Below are 19,157 nucleotides of genomic sequence, written 5' to 3'. Positions count from 1 at the left end.
GTTAGCACTGTTTACAGCCACTTGCAAAACCACCATGTGCTAGCATCTTGCTGGCTGGAGGTGTTGTCACTAAACCATGAAAGGGTTAATTCCCCCCCACAAGGCCGTGTTTCCATTACTGCATGTCGAGCAAAATCGAAAGAAAGAAAAGTCATATCAGTCAGTCAGTCAGGCAGGCCTGTATTTCACCGCTAGCGTTTGTACGTCCAGGAATCCCACAGCATTGTTAGGCAGCCACATGTGGCCTTAAAAACACACGTGGTTAACGCTGGAGATTTGAGTCGACTATTTGCCTCTCTTGACATCTAAACTCATCAACTTCATTTCTGAATTTTATTCTAAAACTTATGGAAAACATTTGCCAAGCAGGAACACTGGTGGACAGCTGCACTCATGCCATCCAAGAATGCAAGAACCCGCCCTCCCAACGCCCTCCCGCCCCCCCAATGAATCACTGTGGCTCACCAGCGTCTTGTACTCAATCTGCTGTCGGATGAGTTTGTCCTCGCTGAGGGAGTAGCGCGCCTCTCCAGTGATGGAGTCTATGGGCCCCTTCTCCATTTGCTGTTTGATGGCGCAGAACAGCATGAAGAGAGGCTCACCAGCACACTCCTTTTGTTTTGGAAAGCGAGCCAGGGATTAAGGCGAAAGGTGGGAGAGAAGGGAAATGAGACACGGGGATGGAAGTGGAGGGGAAGACAAGAGAATTGTTTTCATCAGCGCAGGCGGCGAGGCCCAGTGTGCAGAGCTATGGCGCAAAGTATCACTTTTCTCTTCCTCCTTCATGAACCTGCCACGCTTAGGAGACCGCTGGGCCACACCCAGGGGCGGAGCTATGTGGTGGCCAATCGTGGCTGTGGCCGATTATTGTTATTATTATTATATAATATATATTATATTACGTTAGTATAGTATTCATATTAACATTGGTGAAGACTTGCTGTCTCCTAATTCAATACAAAAAAACCCATCGCAACAGAATGATCAGTCATGTGGTCATTTTAGGTATCTACTTTTTGCCACCCAAAGAAAACATTTCTGCTTCCGCCACTGGCCACACCGGTCTACATCACAAAGTCCATAAAGCTCATCAATATCAGGCGGCTTAAAAATGACAGCCGCCACAAAAAAATAGAAAACACGCACGCCACTGCTGCCGCTCTCTCCCCAAATCGATGCCAGCACTTTTTATGGAGCATTATCGCCTGTCACTGTGACACCCGCGGCGACGAGGAGCGAGAACAGATGCAGCATTACCTTGAGAAATTTGTGCAGCAAGAAGGCGAACCAATTTGTCAGCATCTTCTCCGCCACCGACTCCGTTCTGCAAGAGGACAGAAAGGGGGGGGAGGGAAAAAAAGAAAAGCAACGTTAGCCAACTCATTTGTTTGAGCAGTAAAGGCATCCCGCCGAGAGCCGCGGGGCTCCCAACCATTGTTTTATAATTCAAGACGGCGAAGAGGCCGCCGACTCTCGGACCAAACGGCGAGACATGGAGACCGTCGCGGAGAGACGGTGCCGCGCTCCGTCTCGGAGGACACGCGCTCTGGTGCGCTCACGGTTAAGTGCTGCTCGTGCAGAAGATATTTGGGTCATGACATAATTGTGCAGACGCAAGATGGCCACTTCAAAATCCTTTTACCCCGTCTCTGTCGTCCCAGAAAGGCACAAGTACCGACCAGAAAGATTTTATCGCTCGCTGTAATAAATCATGTTATTGTAGCCTTAAAACAGCTTTTAGCTCCACTCTTGGGAAGAGACAAACATCTTCTACCCATTCCAGACCGGCTGTTTCGCTTCCATTTGGCTCCAACCTGCATTTCAACCTGTTTGGACTCCTTTGTATGTTCTGTACTTTTGCACCCCCCCCAAGCACGGCGTTCCAAAGCAGGAAATTCACAGCCTTATATTTAATGAGTACTCTTTAGTCGGAGAGAGCCTCGGCTTTAAAGGGAAAAGGGAAAAAAAAGATTCTTCCTCATGAAATATTCAGCAGGCGAGCTTCAGTGTTGGGAAAACAATCAGCAGTTATCCAGAGGTGCAGGCAGCACCGGGATCGGGAGGCGAGCGAGCACGGGGAGGAGAGGCCGGGCGAGGTGATGCGGCGAGGACATGCGAGCTGCTGCTGAATGTTTCATGAGTGGTGCACAGAAGATAAGTCAGAGTGACAACCAAATGGTGCCGTCGACCGCGCACGGCCCGCCTTCCCATTAGAGCGCGTCTTCCGCCGCTGCTTCCCCCCACCGGGCCTGAAAACTCTCCCGTCACGTCCACGGCTCCCGCCTTGCACCTATCCGCTCGGACTCCTGGCATGTTCCTGAGGGCCGCTTCGCACCGCTATGCCAAACAAAGCCGAATGGAGGTGGGCTTTTCTTCGCTGGCCCACTTGCTCGTCCATCAGACGGGCAGGAACTGGGCTGGAAAGAACAATTCACAAAAGAATTATCTGTGTCAAAAGATAAGCGCCGGCGCTCTGAACCAGGCAGGGGCTGTGCCAGAGAGGAGGACCGCGGTTTTTTTCTTCTTTTTTCCAAGGAGAAAATGCGTAAGAGCGGGAGGGAAGAAACTGCAAGGGATTATTCAGATTACATGGCCAGTTTTGGTTCTTAAAATTCAGAGGAAATATACATTGCTTTTGAAAAAATAAATAAATAAATGAATAAAAAAAACCTCCATCTTTAGTGAGCTTAGTGCTCCTGTTTCTCCATCCCCCAGACGTGAGTTTCTCCAGTGAAGCAAAGACATTGTGGTCCCTGAGGTAAATTAGAACTTTTTGGACCTTATGTTTATTTTATTTCATTTTTTTTCTCATGAAACACTGCATAATTGAAAATTCATCATCCGTTTCAAACATTGAATATATTCTTTTTTTGGGAGAAGGTTGATAACCCAAAACACAATGCACCAAACATCAATGCAAATTAAGCACGTGACAAAAGTAACTTTAGTATAGTAAGTATTGACTTTATATTCTGCATACAGTTTTTTGCATCTTCCACTTGTTTGGAAGGGGACAAAAATAAGCAGACGAAGTAAAGGAGGAAATTTTGCCATTTCTAGATAGTTCATTGACACTATTTTTAAGGCTTTGAATTTAATGTATAGACAACAAAAAGAATCCAAGATAACCTTGAATGTCCGTGACAGGAAACAAGTAAAAATTTGATAGTGTAACCTGAAGATGATGGAGGTTTTTAACATGACAGGTTTAGTTTCAAAAGGGGACGTTAACACAAAAGCACTCCCCGTTTACCTGCGTAGCAGCAGTTTGGGATGGTTCTTGCTCTCCAGGTTGCGTTCGATGAGATCCGACAGCAGGTGTTTGAGGATGTCAGTGGCGTACTCCAGCCGCCCCTGTAGCGCCGTCATGATGAGCGAGGCCACGTAGCCGCGGTCGCGCATGGAGAAGGAGCGCTGCAGCTCCAGCGTCCGGATGAACGTGAGCAGGAAAACCTTGTTGTTCACCAACTGAGCGAACTGCTTCAAGGCTTTCTCCACGCAGGCCTGGCCGCTCCCCGACACCTTCGTGCACAACAGGAAATAGTCACTCGAACAGCATTCGAGAAAATTCAGGCCAAGAAACAAGGTTTTCTATGGAAGCCAAGAAAAACTTTGAATAAATCCTCTTGACGCTCAACAGGAACGTGTCGACGTATGCAGGTGGGAAAACCTTCCAGTGGGGAACTTTCATGTGCCTTTCTTTTTTTGATTAAACAAAAAGAGGACACTGATTATTTTGCTGGCCATGTAATATGTCTACAGCTTTAATTTAAAAGTCAGACTTCTCAAGCTGAGATAAGAGAGGCTCTTAGGAAACGTAATTATAGGCATCATCTAAAAATCGTTGTGACAATCAACACAGCTCCATTTCTTCAAAACATGATTGATTGGCCAGATACAAATGGCAACAGCAACTCAGACTCAAACTTAAGTACCTAATTTTATTTCTGAAAAACAAAAAGTCGAACTAATCGTAGTGGAAATTAAAAAGTGAATTGCTCGATCATCAGACTCTTTGAAAAGAGCATAATTATATCAGAATAGGCCAGAGAAAATTGGGCACAGAGGCTTTTAGGAGGATGAAAATAGGCCCAAAAGAGTCCAAAACCTGGTCCAAAAAATGTAATATAATTTTGACAATGCAATAAATGAGGACTGAACACAAACCAACCAAAGGACATCAAAATGTTTTACATTTTCCAGCATCTTTTCATTCCAAAGCTCTTACACAGCACTCGCCAAATGATCCAGAATGGATTTTGTTCTCGCCTTAGATCACCCAATGATTCCCGAGCGTGGCACCGCTGCTGCCAACCGCTCCCTCGGGGGATGGGTCGAATACAGAGAACAAATTCCACATCCTTCAGGATGTGATCACTGGGACTTTAACTTGACTTTAACTTTAAAGGTCGAGGCGTCTGGAAAACATTTGCGGCTGGATGCAGGAGACACCTTCTTGCACCAGAGGTCACTTACTTCCAGCTCTCTGAGCACTGGATGATCGTCGATGCCGGGAAAGAGAACCCTCATGGCGTAGGTGCGATAGTCGAGGTAGGGGATGCCGGCCCTGTCCAGATCGCTGGTCAGCTCGTTGATGTCCGTCTGCAACTCTGCAAAGGCTGCAAGAAGGACACATCAAGTCACATTGAGCATCAAGTCATGAGGGCAAACATTCGGGAGCTGTTTAATGGAGAACGTGACGATGGCAAAGACATTAGGACATGGCAAATATACGTGTTTTTCACCAATGCAGTCGAGAACTTATTGATGCTGCAAAAACTACATTGTTTACAATATTTCCTTGTAGTTTTGGGTGAGAAGTTGGCTTGATACGGAATAAATAAGCCCAGTTTTATTCTAAATATATATACTTTAAAAATATTTTATTTTAGGATTATCATTCACATTTTTTTCCCAGAGGAAAAATGTATAAAGTCTCTGAATGATAAGGAATTTTTTTGGATGACGCTGTTCTAAGCACTATCTGATCTCAACAGATGGCGCTGTAAGGCAGCGTCAAATATGGACATTTGCCATTGTTTTTTTTTGTTTGGTGGGGGGGGGGAATTTGAGTGATGGCGGGGATTACGTCTAATCACCCCAGAGGCGTCCACCAACCTTCCTTGCACTCCAGCGCCACCCTTGACTCCAGATTGTCCATCTGCATCTGGAGCCGCTTCAGCGTCAGGTCGTTCTCATGGGACTTGCGCCTGTAGGCCAGCAGGACGACGATGACGATGATGAGGAGCAGGCCTCCACCGGCCGCGATGCTGAAGATGGCGGGGAGGGTGAGCAGGCTGTCGGAGCGGATGTGAACTTCGCCAGGAGAGATGTGGAGGCCGCCCACCTGGACCTGCAGGGTCAGTGATAGAATGTACAGTTCCAGAGGGTGTTCCTGCAATGCTAGCTGTTTATCCTATAGCTTTCTTTTTGCAAGATTGCCTGTCAATAATTCAAAGTGTTGGGTAATCGGGGGAACCTACTAGACCATGAGTGAGAGACAATGACAGGATGCCAGTGACTAAGTGAAAGCCTGCCACTGACCCACAAACACGGTAACGCTCAGATAAGCGCTGACCTACAGACTACAGACAGTGACCCACATCCAGCGGGAAGGGCAACAGGAAGTACAGGACAGGCGGACCCAACTGGCTGTTCTGTTCAACCCACCAGGACTTTGTGCTGCCCGGTGAGGTTCGGAGGCTCGCACAGCAGCTGGGTGTCGGACACAGTGAGCGAACATGGCATATTTCCAATCAGCACCGTGTAGTTCAGCTTGGCTCCACCGGAGGCAGATGGCACCAGGTTGCGTCCCTTTAGCAGGAGAGAGGGGAGAAAAAAAAGATAAAGAACAGTCGAACAATACAAAAACATTCTGATGTAAAGCTTCTTTTTTTTTCCTTTAGTCTATTCACATATGACAATAGAAGCCTTGTGGCATTATTACAATTGCCCTAATCAACCTTTTTCACCAGCAGACAGCTTTGTTTTTTTCTTTTTTGTGTTCTTCCTTAAATCACGGCACTGTCTGCACCACCAAACACAGAGTCATATTTTCAAAGGGAATCCTGCTGAGTGATTTTGCCGAACAAAGGCTTCAGGATGCAGCGCGGTGTGCAGCACTGCTTCTCTGAATGGAGCCATGACGATGTGCAATTACACGCAGCGCCGAGTGAAGGGCAGATGGGAAAATCAATTTTGGAAACAACAGCAAAGGTAGCCACGTCTTCTTTGCGACAGGACACGATGCTTATTACAGGAAGTGTCACGGCTGATGACAACATTATTTCAGAGCCGCTTTGCGCAGCGGAGCGTTAGGCTGAATCCATAAATCAACCTCGTTGCAATTATCAAAAGCGATCAATGCGGCGAGCGAATGACGTACTTTGAGTATGATGGGAGCGCCAGGTTTCTGCTCCAGCACCCCCGTCAGGCTGAGGGGCTCCAGGTAGGGGTTGGGGTAGTAGATGAAGCTGGTGTTGTTGTAGGTGAGCAGAGCCTGGACGTTGTTGAAGACGAAGCCGAACTCGTCCACGTGTTTGACCGTCTCCTGGTCGGCGGCCTGCTCTGCTTTCAGCGAGGGGGCGAAGCAGCTGATGGTGGTCGTGTTCAGCACTTTGCACACCTGGCACAGAGGAGTTGAAATATTACAGTAGGGTCAGAATGAACGCTATTGTCATGGACCGTTCTCGTGCAGCCATAAGTCATAGAGCATTCCTCCACCCGGACAAGAGATATTCTAGCTTAAAGCCCTGATGTGTAACATTTTAAATGGATCTATTGGCACCAAATAGAATGCAAAACAAACACTTGTTGGTTTATGGTTAAATCAAGTCTGTGCAAAATAAATAACTTTTGCATTCATTAATAACAAAATCATATTTATAAAATGGTGCCCCAGATCACCCTGACCTCAACAACAGCAAAAAAGAATTTGAAAAGAAAAAGTCAACAAGGTCTCCTGAATGGTCATGTCACATCTTGTAATGTAATCTACATTTATTCCCACCACATTTAAACCTTTTTTAATTACTTTATTGATCTAATTAATGATAATGAAATGCTATTAGTGAGATGATATGGACTTGATTTTGTCTAAAATTGAAATTGTTGTAAGCAAAAACTTGCCAAACGATACCATTTGATAACGTATCACGTGACACAAAACTAAAACTAAAACTAAAACTAAATATTGTGTAAAAAAAAAAAAAATTCTGGCTATTTATTGATGGGTCATGATTTGCAGGGTTAAGTAATGTATGACTCTTTCTTTAAATGTCACATAGTAGTCCTTTAAAAAATAATATGTACACTGCCACTTGTGAGGTAAAGACATTCCACATGATGTGACATTTTCTAAACCTTCATGAAAGCTGAGCTGACCACAAATGTGAGTGCTATCAAACCTCGTGCGGCAAACACTACAAATCTTTCCATGTTGCCCCTCTTGTCTTTTTAAATACAGTTTATCTGATTAAGCCCAAAACTACCTTAAATTACATGAACATTATGATTGATTATTGTTTTGTAGCTGCAGCAGTTCCACCCCGTCTATGGATTAGCAATCTGCTTTAATGTTTTGAACCTTTTCTAAATGCATTACATTGATCATTAGTCACACAGTGTTTTTCAAAGGGAACCTTTTGTTCCAAAGCAGTTTTTTTTCTTAATTTGTCCATTATCTGTCACTAATGAAGCTGATGCCTCAGTCCTTTAAAATAAATAAATAAAAAAATAAGAAAATCAATACCAAATGCTGTTTATAGGTCCATCTCATTACTGTTATCACTCATTGCTTTCCCAATAACTCACAGCAGACTGTGTTTGGAAAGAACTTCTTGAAAATCCCTCTCGCTATCAAGACGGCCCACTAAATTCCCAAAGCTCCATGGTAATTTGTACGCTCCAGTTTTTATCTTCAGGTTCCACAGAAAAGTTGTCTCAAGTCAATTAACTGCTTTATGTTGCTTCAAAATATTTAAAAAAAAAAAAAAAAAAAAAGACAACTCCAGTTCCAGTTTTGGAGATGGGCTTGATAAAAATGCTACCCCTCATTAAAATCCACCAATGACCCTCTTTTGGCTGCTGATTCAGGTTAAAGTTCATCTTTAATCCCTTCAGATCTGGGCGCCGCCACTAACAACGTAAAACATGCCATTTTAATTGAGCTGCACGGAGGATTCTAGGCTTGTATCAGCGCCACACGTTTTAATTGGCTCACTGCAGAGTTCTCAGAGTCAACATCATCTCTACCCCGAAACACAAATTCTGCAAAAATACAACATTTGGACTCGCTGAAATCAGCATTGTTGAGCCTCTCTTTCTATATTTAAACATACTTTTGTGCTTACTAAGATGGATTCTTTTTTTCACCCAAAGCCAAAAACTTCATTTTTTAATCTTCAATCATTCAAATAAACTGCCTTGAAGGGAGACAACAAGACTCACAATTATTTCCTGTAGGTATCAGGCATCAGTGAGTATGTGCTGGCTAACAGTATATTTATTGTGTTCATTTCTTGCACCTCCTCATTGGTTTCCTGTTCTGAATTGACTTCACAATCCTTATATTGATCTCTCCCAGCTGCAGCTTCCACACTGTGTTTCCACTTTTAGATCCCTGGGCAATTTTCCTGCCTGGTCCAAAGTTGAAAACATGAGTGTAAAGGTGACTGGATCTTTTTTTTTCTCCTTGCCTTTGGGGGCCCCAACGCTTTGGAACGCTCAGTCACTTTGAAGCGGTCTGACTGCTGAAGAGTTCAGGCAAATGGAATCGGTGCCATAAATCAGCTCCCAGAGCTTCATCGTTTTTGTCATGTTTTTTTTAGAATGTGGATTAGATGTCAGTGAATCGTCTCTCCATCCTGCAGGCTGTTTGGTTCTCTGTTTATTCTGCTGCCATTTTGCTCAATTTGTTGCTTTTGTTCATACATTCTAAATTAAGAACCCGTTTAGGTTTCATATAAAACTCTTCATGTCTTTTGTCTGTTACATCAGCCTCCAGTGGAGCAGCTATGCAAAATCAATTCTCAAAAGATTATTCTGTAGAAGTCAGTGAAATAGCATATCTACCCCTCTGTTTATTGTGAACTTCAAAATAAATTGTATTTGTAATGCAAGGTGACAATGACGTAATCTTAAAGGGCAGGACACAAACTTGGCTACGGGTGTTGTCAATAAGATGGTAGAAGTATCGATGCCCTTTATGACATCACAAATTATTTGTTCTCCTTGTGTCTGCATGGGCTGAGTTCTCCAGCTTCCTCCCTCAGTCCAAAAATACAAAAAAAATGCTTCATTCATGGCTAATTGGGAACTCTAAATTGGCCGTATGTGTTGGTGCAACTGTGAGTTAATGGTCTTTCTTTTGGCCTTGCTATACACTGGCATTCTTGTCCAGGTTGTGTTTTACCCCTGCCTAACAAGGTGTATGAGAGTGTAGCATTTTGTCACACTTACATTGACAGATTCATGGCCGGCGTATTTGACTCTGACCCGCGGCTCCTGAACTACATCCAGGTTGGTTCCAGTCACTGTCAGGGTGGTGTGTCCGCTGTAAGCACACAAGAGAGAATTACAGGGCGAAAACAGCGCGACTCGCACACAGGATCTCTCTGATTTTGCTGAAAGATGATGACCCAGGAAAAATCGACGTCTAACCCATGAGCCTGGCATTTTCTGCAGAATATTCAAATGCACATTGGAGGGGGTATAGCAGGCGCAGACGCTCGCTCGTTGTTATTGGCCAGTGGAGCTAGATCAAACAGCGAAACCAGCTGGCTGCTATTTTATATTCATCCGCGATGAGCGAGGCTGGCGTAGAGCGTAACCTGAATACAGGTGCCGCTTGTTTACATATCTGCCGAGATGTGACTAAAATAAACAACCCTCTCTATTCTTTGTGTAACCTGTGCAACGGCGTGAGGCCTATGCATGCTGAATGGTAGAAGCATGGTGGGATGATGGGAAGAATAAAAGAGTTGCCTTCAATTAAAAACAGCCAGTTTAGCCGACCTGACAGAGTGCCAATCCTTCTCCCCTCACACTTCAAAGGCTACCGCCGCGCGTGGCCACATAGTGAGACTGCACAATCATGGTGTGGGTTCTTGATTGCAACTCCACAAAGCTCCTGTGCCCGGTGAGGAAGCTAAGAGCCACGGGTATGTCTCTGAAGTCAAATCTGCAGGGATAAAGTGCGGATAAATCCCACCCCATGAAGCAATCCCAGTGTCGCTTTTTATCAAGTGGAACACAGGTAGGGATTCTTTCAGGTGTTGTGGACATGAATACACAGGCAGTTCCCCATCATGCAATCACTGGTGTGATCATTGATTACTTATTGTTAAATAGCCTTGGTGGAAGTAATTTGTATGCATGGGAAGTGAATCTATCTTTGTGTTCATTCTCTACATCTGCCTTTACTGGACAAATTGCAATCACATGGTGATTGAAGCATGTGAGCCAGCTAAGCTAACACATACTGACCTTAGCTAGCATGCTGAGTAATCCTACCCCATGAAGACAAACAAAGTTGTCTCTTTTGTCAAGCGGAACACAGCTGAGGCTGCTCAGTTGTTATGGACGCGAATACATAGGGGAGTCACGATCAAGCAAACGGTAGCAGTAAAACGTTCTGGTCGAATTTGTACAAAGGAGCTCACTGACAGGACGTGAAAAGCTGTGCTTCTTTTTGATTACCGATGGAGATCACTGAAGAGCCTTGTTGAACTTAACTCGCACAGCAGCTCCTGGGACTCCTTCTCCAATGAGGTATCAGAGCAGATGTCTGGCTAGTGTTTGGATTTAGCGTTGTGTGGTTACCTGGTGATGCTCCACAGGGGCTCAATGCGCTGGACTGTGGGGTCTTCTATGTACTCAAAGGCCAGGCTGCCAGGAACTCTGGCCCAGTCCACTGTCAGACTGACCTGCACCGGCCCGGCGCCGGTCACTGACGGCGGGGAGAAGCACACGATCTCTGACGGCGTTCTCCTGGAGGTGATACCAAAAGGGTGACTTTTCTGTTTGTTGTTTCATCTGTACATCTAATTGTAACTTCCTGTTCACTACTGGTGAAGCCTTTCATTGCCAGTCCACAGTACTGCGCCACTGTAAGGATAGAGGATTTGTTGCCTGCCTGATTTAAGACAAATTAGGAATGGAAGACTAATTGGAGGGCGCTCCATGTAATGTTCTGAAAGCTCACCCCTCCTGACACCAACCACGTGAGGCATCATGAACCTTAAATAGATACCTATAAATACAGAGAGCAGTACTATGGGTTTCAACACCGCCTCACAAATCAGGACCAAAACAAGCAGGTGCACAGTTTCATCTGTATCCAATGGCACGCACGTAGCATTTAACACAGCAGTCTCTTTTTTCCACATTGGCCTCAAGGATGAATTGTGTATTTCAGGCTCACCTGAACAGCTCGCAGGTCTGAGTGCCAAAGTATACGTTCACGGCGCTGCCAGCGCCAAGGTTTTCTCCAGTGACAGTAACCTTGGTGCCCCCAGATTCAGGCCCTCGGCCTGGGGTGAGCGTCAGCATTGAAGGGGTCTGTGAGCAACACAAATTCACAGAAGAATTGTTCCACATTCGGGTGGCTGAACAGCAAGACGGTGTACGTTTAAGGTCGGACTTTTGCAATTATATACGACGAATGGATCAGCACAAATCTGAATCTGAACCCTGATTATCGAGTCAGGATGCTAGCACGCATTTCAAATCAAGTATATAAAGTCTCATCCTAAAAGAGGTAGTCTTATGTCTTTTTAGCGTAAACAAAGGAACCGCACGCTCCTGCTGGAGTTCTCCATAATCAACATGTGACCTCTTGGGAATCAGAAGCTACTGTTCGGTGATTAATAATAAATGCGGCCATATTGATTATTGTCACCTGATCGCTGGACATAATGGTCTTAATTTTTTCATTGTGCAGAACGTCAGTCACCATTAAATGATAATTTCATTCGTTTCGGTATTTAAAAACAAGGAATCGTCTTTAGTTTGAGTTTTTGTTTCACGAGGGGGTAAAATCCCCCCAACCATTCCTCTCATTAGCTGCACAGAGTGAACAAATTACCAGACGTGACCAAATAATGATTAGCTCATTTGTGTTCAATCTTGTGTCCCCATACTGGTTCAGCCTGATTAATTGCACACATACACTTGATGTTTTGCCGAAACGGATAAAAGTTCCTTACCAAAAACGAGTAGAGCTGAGAGGACTGCACGCTCAGCTCCGGCCTGCACTCGCCGACGCACAGCTTCACCGGACCGGGAGCACTTCTTCTCGGCGCCGCCGCCATCTCGCACACAATCCTGCCGATGGCAAAACGACACAAGCGCTTTAACACTGGTGTGCTTAAAGAGCAGGGGACACCAGCCAAGCGGACGCACTCGCGCAGGGTTGCAAGAACTGCACTGCGGCCCCATTTGTTATGAACTACACTGGGTGGAGAAACAGCTTCTGCCGGCCAGCGTGATTGAGGCGGACTTTCATAGAAGTTGTGGGTCAATACGGAGGGCTATCTTTCTTCCTAATGGGAAACCTATAACAGCAATATAACTCAAATGATAAACTAGCCCCCTCTATCTCGGCTCGATTGCCACCCACCATTACCCCCCCCCCCCCCCCCCCGGTTGCCATGGCGACATAGTGGCTTCTTCAGTAAGTCAGTATCGCTTGTCGACTCGACAAGATAGATTGCGCCATGAATAAGTCATTATAGCGACTGACCCCGTGCAGAAATTAATGGCAGTAACAGCTGTAACGGCGTGTTTTAAAGCACTGCGGACGGCCAAATGAATGGCCCGCCCGACAAACGTGCGAGGAAACTCCCCTTCCCCCAATACTAAAAGGGCAGCCAGTGAATCGTCCATGTCATTCATACATCACAAGACTTTTCCAATTTTCTGCTAGCATGTTTTTTTTTACTTTTTTTTCCTACGTCCTGTTTTCTTTTCTTTCCTTTTTTTTTAAACAGGGATATAAATAAAGAGCCCGCAGCCTGAGCCCAATCGCATTACATGGCTGTGAGAGAAACACATGGCTAACAAATTGTCCCTCCAGCCGGCGACATGCAGTGCATTTCAATTACAGCTGTGCCGACATCCCCATAAAGGCGTCGAGACAAAGACCGCCGTCTCTTCCTTTGGCTCCGACTGCATCGGAGCAATGCAACACACACACACACACAATCCCACAATCCCACCACCTGATGAGACATTATTGGACTCCTGCTTATCCTGTCCCCAGTCTCTGGCATGAGGGAGTAATCAAGATTTTCCATCTTATTTTCCTGCACACACACACACACACGCGCGCGCACACACACACACAGTGCAGTGGAGGAGTCTTGACTTACTGCTCCGCGGTGATGTATCCTTCCTCCTGCGGGGTGCACTTCACGCCCGCCACCTCAACGTTGTCCTCCAGCTCGGAGAAGGACAGACCCAGGTTCAGACCCTGGATGGTGACCAGCGTACCTCCTTCCAGAGGTCCTGCCACGGGACTCACCTGTTCAGGAAGCAAAAGGAAGGAAGTCCTGGTGATTTTATTATAAATAGACATATTTTAGTTTGTGGAAGGGCCACTAAGTACAAGTAGATTGTAATTGCTTGTGTAAATATTAACAGTTGACTGATTTAATCCTAAAAAGACCCCACAATGTGATTATTAGAATCCAATGGTAACCATTCAAACATTATAGGAGGTTGCAAGTACACTTGCTCCTTATATAACTATAAGCACTGATCAGTAGCAAATTAAAAGAGAAGATTTATTTATTTGTAGTGAATATCCATTTCATGCAAACACAGCCCCGTAAGTGTTACACACTTGGCTTTTAGCAGCGCTGAGCATCAGTCTGCAGGGTTTGGAAAGTTTGCAATCTTTTGGACAGACCAGACGTAACAAACAACTACGTGGCCGTGGTCAATAAAAACTGTAGAAAGTAATATTCTGGATTAATAGGGGCTCCCCAAGAGTTTCTGAACTTGCTGCCATATTACTTTGGCTTGTGATACACTGTCTTGGACACTGTCCAAGTTGTTAATGTCCAACCTCAATTTCAAAGCCTGTGGCAACCGTGCTGACTATAAATTATTGGTCAAAAAGTCTGTAACATTTCACACTACACGTGAGAATCCTCCCAGTTGGCCGCACGCGTGGGGAAAAAAAAAAAAATTACTTGACTAAAAGCTTCTGCAGAGACTAATGACAATCGGCAAGTGTGAATCACTGTAAAGCTATGCACATTTTTACTAATCATATTCTGATGCGACTCATTCGAAACAAACTCTCATGAATAATGCATCGACTTGCGAAACCTGGAGAAGCCGACTGACAATCCTTTCCAGGGCAAAGTTAAGCAGCCCAGCAGGAGACGTTCGGACCTGCAGAGCAGAACAGGAGCAATGCTGCGCGCAAACGCTCACTACTTGATTAATTCTGCCGCAGCTCCTTCAGAAACGCTAATAATGTGACAGGGACATCAAAGACTCGCGGCTCGTTTGAAGTGGGGATTGGTGGGGGGGGGGGGGGCTTCGCATCTGCGAGTCGGACCTGCTGCGGCTCATTCACCAGAATGTTCAGGAGTTTGTGAAATTAAAGATCCATCAGCGCATTCCAAACAAACCAAATTTGTTCAGCTGTCAAACGCCTAAAGATCTTGGTGGATTCGTGGAATATGAGACTCAGGTAAACAAGCACTTGGATGCAGAAGTTGGATGGGGAGGGAGCCGGGGGTGGGGGCGGGGGTGTGGGGTAGGGGGGGGACGGTGCAGAGATGTGTTGGCTCACTGTTTTCTGTTACTGAGCGGGAGAGATTAAAGAAAACACGCCTGTAGCTGGATATTTATGGCCAACAGACTCAGGTTCAACACATTCGCCTCTTTCCACCGCTTGCCTGTGAACCTCCGGATTGATTTCTAGCTTCTCCTATTTTGTCTATGAAGCTCTGAATGGTTTGGCCTCTTCCTACTGTGTATCTCAGAGATTGTGCATTTGCTGGGTATGCTCCAAAACCCTGGAGCAGCGTCATCCTTACATCCTTACCTGTTTTTCCCACCAACTAATATCCTAGCCTTTGTTTAGCATTGTGGGCAATGATGCTTGGATTTAACACGTTAGATAGACTTGACTTGACATTTAACGCCCTCGCCATTATCGCCATTATCATCACTTTTTACAAAATACGAGACCAACTCTGTTCACCACATTCAAAGTCACTACAATCCTCTGTCTTACTCATTCTGATGCTGGCTTCAAACATTGGCAAGTCATCTTCACCACGTCACCAAGTTTCCATGATGCTAGTAAGCAATTGAAGACTGGCCCATATAACATTGCTGGTAAGCACCTTGCCACATTTTTCCTGAATGAGTTAAATTAGGTTGTTCTTTTCATGTTTCTCTCCAGTTTGGTCGTCTGTCTCAGTAAACTGTGATGGATTCTAAATCTTCCTTTTTTAGTTCCACCGTGTTTCCTCTTTCATACTTTTCCTAGTGCACTATTTTTACGCAATGAAAAGATTTTGCAATTCCGTCTCTCTCCAGCCCAAACTTCTAACCTTTGCTCACTTGGGAACGTGAGATGTTTGACAAATTAATTGAGCGGACAGACCTCAGTGATGCGTGGGTTGGTGCACTTGACGTTCCTGGTGGAGAGGTTGAGCCAGCGGCTGGTGTAGGGGGAGATGGGAGCGCAGTGCTGCCTCATGGTGCATCGGCCCTCACTGCTGCACCAGCCGCACTGGAACTTCCTGTCCGCCCGCAGACACATGCCGCAGCTGTCCCGCTGAGCGCTGCACTTGTAGAGGTGAACTGAGGCAGGACACACAGGAACTGTCAGTGGGAACTGGTCTAATGTAGGAACAAACTCGATTAAACTTTAGCTACTTTTGTTTAAAAAGGTTCACAGTGACTATTGACACCTGAGTTGAACCATACCACTATAAGGATTATGTCCTTTTGCCCCCTGGTTGCTCGGGGTCAGATTTATGCCCATGTAACGCACGTGACAACTACCAACCAAGTATACCTGGTTGTTTCTGCACAACCGAAAGTGACACATGAAAAATATGATGATGATGCAGAGGACGACGGGCACGGCTTTGAGCGCGAACGTGGGAAAACATGAAGATTCGGTCTTCATCCCTCGGGGGCTCACGTATGATGTGGTGCCTTTTGATAACCATCCCGAACTATTGCGAACTTTCTCTCCGGGCTCCCTGGAAGCCTTGAAGTGATCTCAATAACCCATCTATCCCCTGTGGATTGAGTGCTTTATACCCCTCTGGCCTGGCAGTGATGGATGGCAGCGGTACCTTTAATCTTCTCGGGATTGTCGATGATGAAATTGCCGTTCCATACGATGGAGAGGTCCATTGCCAGGTCACTGATCTTAACACCCTCGTACATGTACTGAAAAGCAGAAACGGACTGAGTCAACGGGAGGAAAAGGATGCAGGAAGAAGACAAAAACACACACACCCACACACACGAAATAACAGAGGGAGTAAGCGAAAATGAGTGGGGGAAAGGGCACGAGGAGAGACGAGGCTTTTAACCATCTGTCATTTCTGCCATGCTTGTCAGCTTCGCCACTCTTTGACACGTAGCGAGGCAAACCCGGGGCGGAGGTAGGCAATCATCCGCATCTGAAGTAAATGGCCTTTTCATTCATTGTCACACAAGGTACCGTATATGCTTTGCATTGAAATGCAGTGTTTAATATGCCTCCTGCAAGGAGGACAAAAAAAACCCTTCCTTTCCCTGCCGCTCCTGTCCCGCCTCGCCCAACCTTGTCATTCCTGGATTCACGCTTTCCTTTTCCATCACTCCACTTTGTCTTACACGCCTTCCACTTTTTTCCCCACCCGTCACCGTCGTTTTCCCCCCTTTTCTCCACTTTTCTCCCCCGTCTGCTCGACATCCCGGGTGCGTTCGCTCCTCTGACTTGCTGTGTACTTTCCCCGCGCGAAATCCAAGTCCCGGAGGGAGTGTCTGAGGTCGTACCGAGCTGTTCTGGCACTGCACGCTGGTGCTGTTGAAGCGCAGCGCCGTCACACGGTGGCTGACACCCTGCACGTTCACCACGCACTCGTAGCCCCTCTGGCCAGACTGCGGCTGCGGAAGGTTGCGGGCCCTCAGGGTGATGGGTCGGACCTCGCCGGCCGGGATGAGGATTTCACCGGAGTGAAGGAGCTGGGGGCAGTCCTGCGGAAATAACGCACGTCCACATGTTCTATATGAGCGCTATCGGCAGAGAACATACCTTTTCATGTTGGCTTATCACACATTAGCATTCCCCGTGTGTGCGGGCGGAGGGTGTGCATTAGACTTTTCTGGCCTCCCACACGGTACGTTTGTGTATCCACAATTCCCCCTGTAATCTCTGTTTATACATATGAATGAGACGCACAAACTTGGAGGAATTATGTCACACTGGGATTAATAGGGCAAACAAATCGTTAATCCCAAACTTAATTCACATTCACATGCCTCGTGTTCAATTTTCCAAAAGAGCAAAACCAAACCTTAACTGTGATTCTTGTACCTGTGCTGTAAATACGCAGACCCAGTCCAAGCATACTGGACGACTTGGGGCAATAGGTTTTGTCATTGTGTTTTATTCATTGCTTGCTTTTACTCTGATTGAATCTGACTCGGAACCAGAGAGCATGCAGTTGTAACGTGCCCCAGAGCGAAGCACTCCAAAGCCATTTACCAAAGAGGCATCTTGCAACTGTGGGGAGGCCTGTAAACTTTTGACTTTGTGTTCACCAGGAAAATGTTTAGTGAGAGGGGAGGATTCTGCGGACGCAGAGAATCTCTCTGAAAAGCCTCTTTCACGCAAACTGTTCCAGCTTGCTGTGTTCTACTCTATAATTTGTGTGCATTAATGGCACGAATGAATGATTTTGAAGCCTTTGACAAATGCTTTCATGATTTGAAATTTGATGTTTTAGATTTCTTACAGGCTGCCAGCGTCAGTTTGCCAACCTGACAAACAGATGCTATCACTTTAAATCAAAGACAACATGTTCCTCTTTGTTCCTCTTGAAAAGTCAAGTCTGAAACACTAAAAGAAAGAAGGTCATTATATATTATTAGGATCATATTGTAAGTGAGTCTGTGCACTTGTAATTATCAAACTGAGTGCAGTTGTGCAGCTTTAAGTTGCCCCAAGCTGACTTATGACCTCAGATAAAACTGTGGGAGCAGTTTTATGATGCCATTGCTTTTGTTTCACTGTCAATAAACAAAGATGATATTTCATATTTTTGTTTTTCCAGTTGGTCTCTGTGTTTGGATGGCAGATAACGACAACATCTGCTGCCTTTGCTGCACAATTTTACTTTCACTCATCAGCTGCTCTGAAGCGACTTCTACATTTAAACGGCGTTTTGCGTCTGCAAGGCAGCTGTCACAGAAGGAGGTGAAGCTCGACTGTCACGCGTGACTGCAGCTTATGCTCCATGTAAATGTGCCGCACCTCGGAGGCGTTGACTCTGCCCTCCTGGAAGGAGCAGCTGCTGGGGTCGTGGGTGCACAGGTTGCGATATTTGCACCAGTGACAGCGGAAGGTGCTGTTGACGCATGACAGACACCTGCGGGGCGAAAAGAACAGGTCATTTCATACTGCATTCATTTTTATCCCCCCCCCCCAATAGATATGCTCTCATTTATATATTACAGACCAAAAAGGAAAGAAAAAGCATGTGTGTCTGCTGTTTTTTTATGGATAGGATTGAAGAGGTGTGTGATGAAGAGTTCCAGCAGAATTCATCATGTCAACGTGTCCGATGGAAACGTATCCGACTGAATGTGACTGCAAAAGGCAGGAGGATGATTTTTTTTTTTTTTTTTTTTTACAGTAGCAAGGACTTTGCACAGAACATCATTGTGCACTATTAAAATCTGTTCTCCTGTATCTGGTGATGTAATCAGATAAAACGGCAAAAAAAAACAAAAAAACGTCAAAACAACTTTCAGCGCAGCGTTAAAATCCTGCTGCTCACAGCAAATTGCCAATAAGCAGTACGGTGGCATTCAATTTTGATATTAATGAGCTGCCTGGGGGCCAATATGGACACAGAGGTGTGTGTATTTCTGCGCGTGTTTGAGACAGAGAGCTATGTTTTTGTTTT

The 19,157-nt window shown here is 45.6% G+C and overlaps 1 protein-coding gene across 1 annotated transcript in view; it reads right to left on the bottom strand.

Moving 5' to 3' along the window:
- LOC142887314 (plexin-A2-like) overlaps positions 1-19,157 on the bottom strand; it is a 74,191-nt gene that overhangs the window by 7,671 nt on the left and 47,363 nt on the right. The window contains exons 9-24 of the mRNA XM_076024851.1: positions 18,503-18,617; positions 17,023-17,223; positions 16,332-16,428; positions 15,629-15,828; positions 13,371-13,522; positions 12,207-12,324; positions 11,423-11,559; positions 10,822-10,989; positions 9,460-9,553; positions 6,386-6,625; positions 5,671-5,814; positions 5,119-5,353; positions 4,477-4,619; positions 3,254-3,522; positions 1,258-1,324; positions 466-612 (exon numbers count right to left, since the gene is read on the bottom strand). Of these exons, the coding sequence (XP_075880966.1) occupies positions 466-612; positions 1,258-1,324; positions 3,254-3,522; positions 4,477-4,619; positions 5,119-5,353; positions 5,671-5,814; positions 6,386-6,625; positions 9,460-9,553; positions 10,822-10,989; positions 11,423-11,559; positions 12,207-12,324; positions 13,371-13,522; positions 15,629-15,828; positions 16,332-16,428; positions 17,023-17,223; positions 18,503-18,617 (2,527 nt within the window). The remainder of the gene's footprint in view (positions 1-465; positions 613-1,257; positions 1,325-3,253; positions 3,523-4,476; positions 4,620-5,118; positions 5,354-5,670; positions 5,815-6,385; positions 6,626-9,459; positions 9,554-10,821; positions 10,990-11,422; positions 11,560-12,206; positions 12,325-13,370; positions 13,523-15,628; positions 15,829-16,331; positions 16,429-17,022; positions 17,224-18,502; positions 18,618-19,157) is intronic.

Source organism: Nelusetta ayraudi, unplaced genomic scaffold (genome assembly GCF_046127955.1).
Source record: "Nelusetta ayraudi isolate G7.1 ecotype Tasmania unplaced genomic scaffold, CSIRO-AGI_Nayr_v1 ptg000017l, whole genome shotgun sequence".
Taxonomy (NCBI): domain Eukaryota; kingdom Metazoa; phylum Chordata; class Actinopteri; order Tetraodontiformes; family Monacanthidae; genus Nelusetta; species Nelusetta ayraudi.
This window is presented reverse-complemented; position numbering and strand designations above follow the sequence as displayed.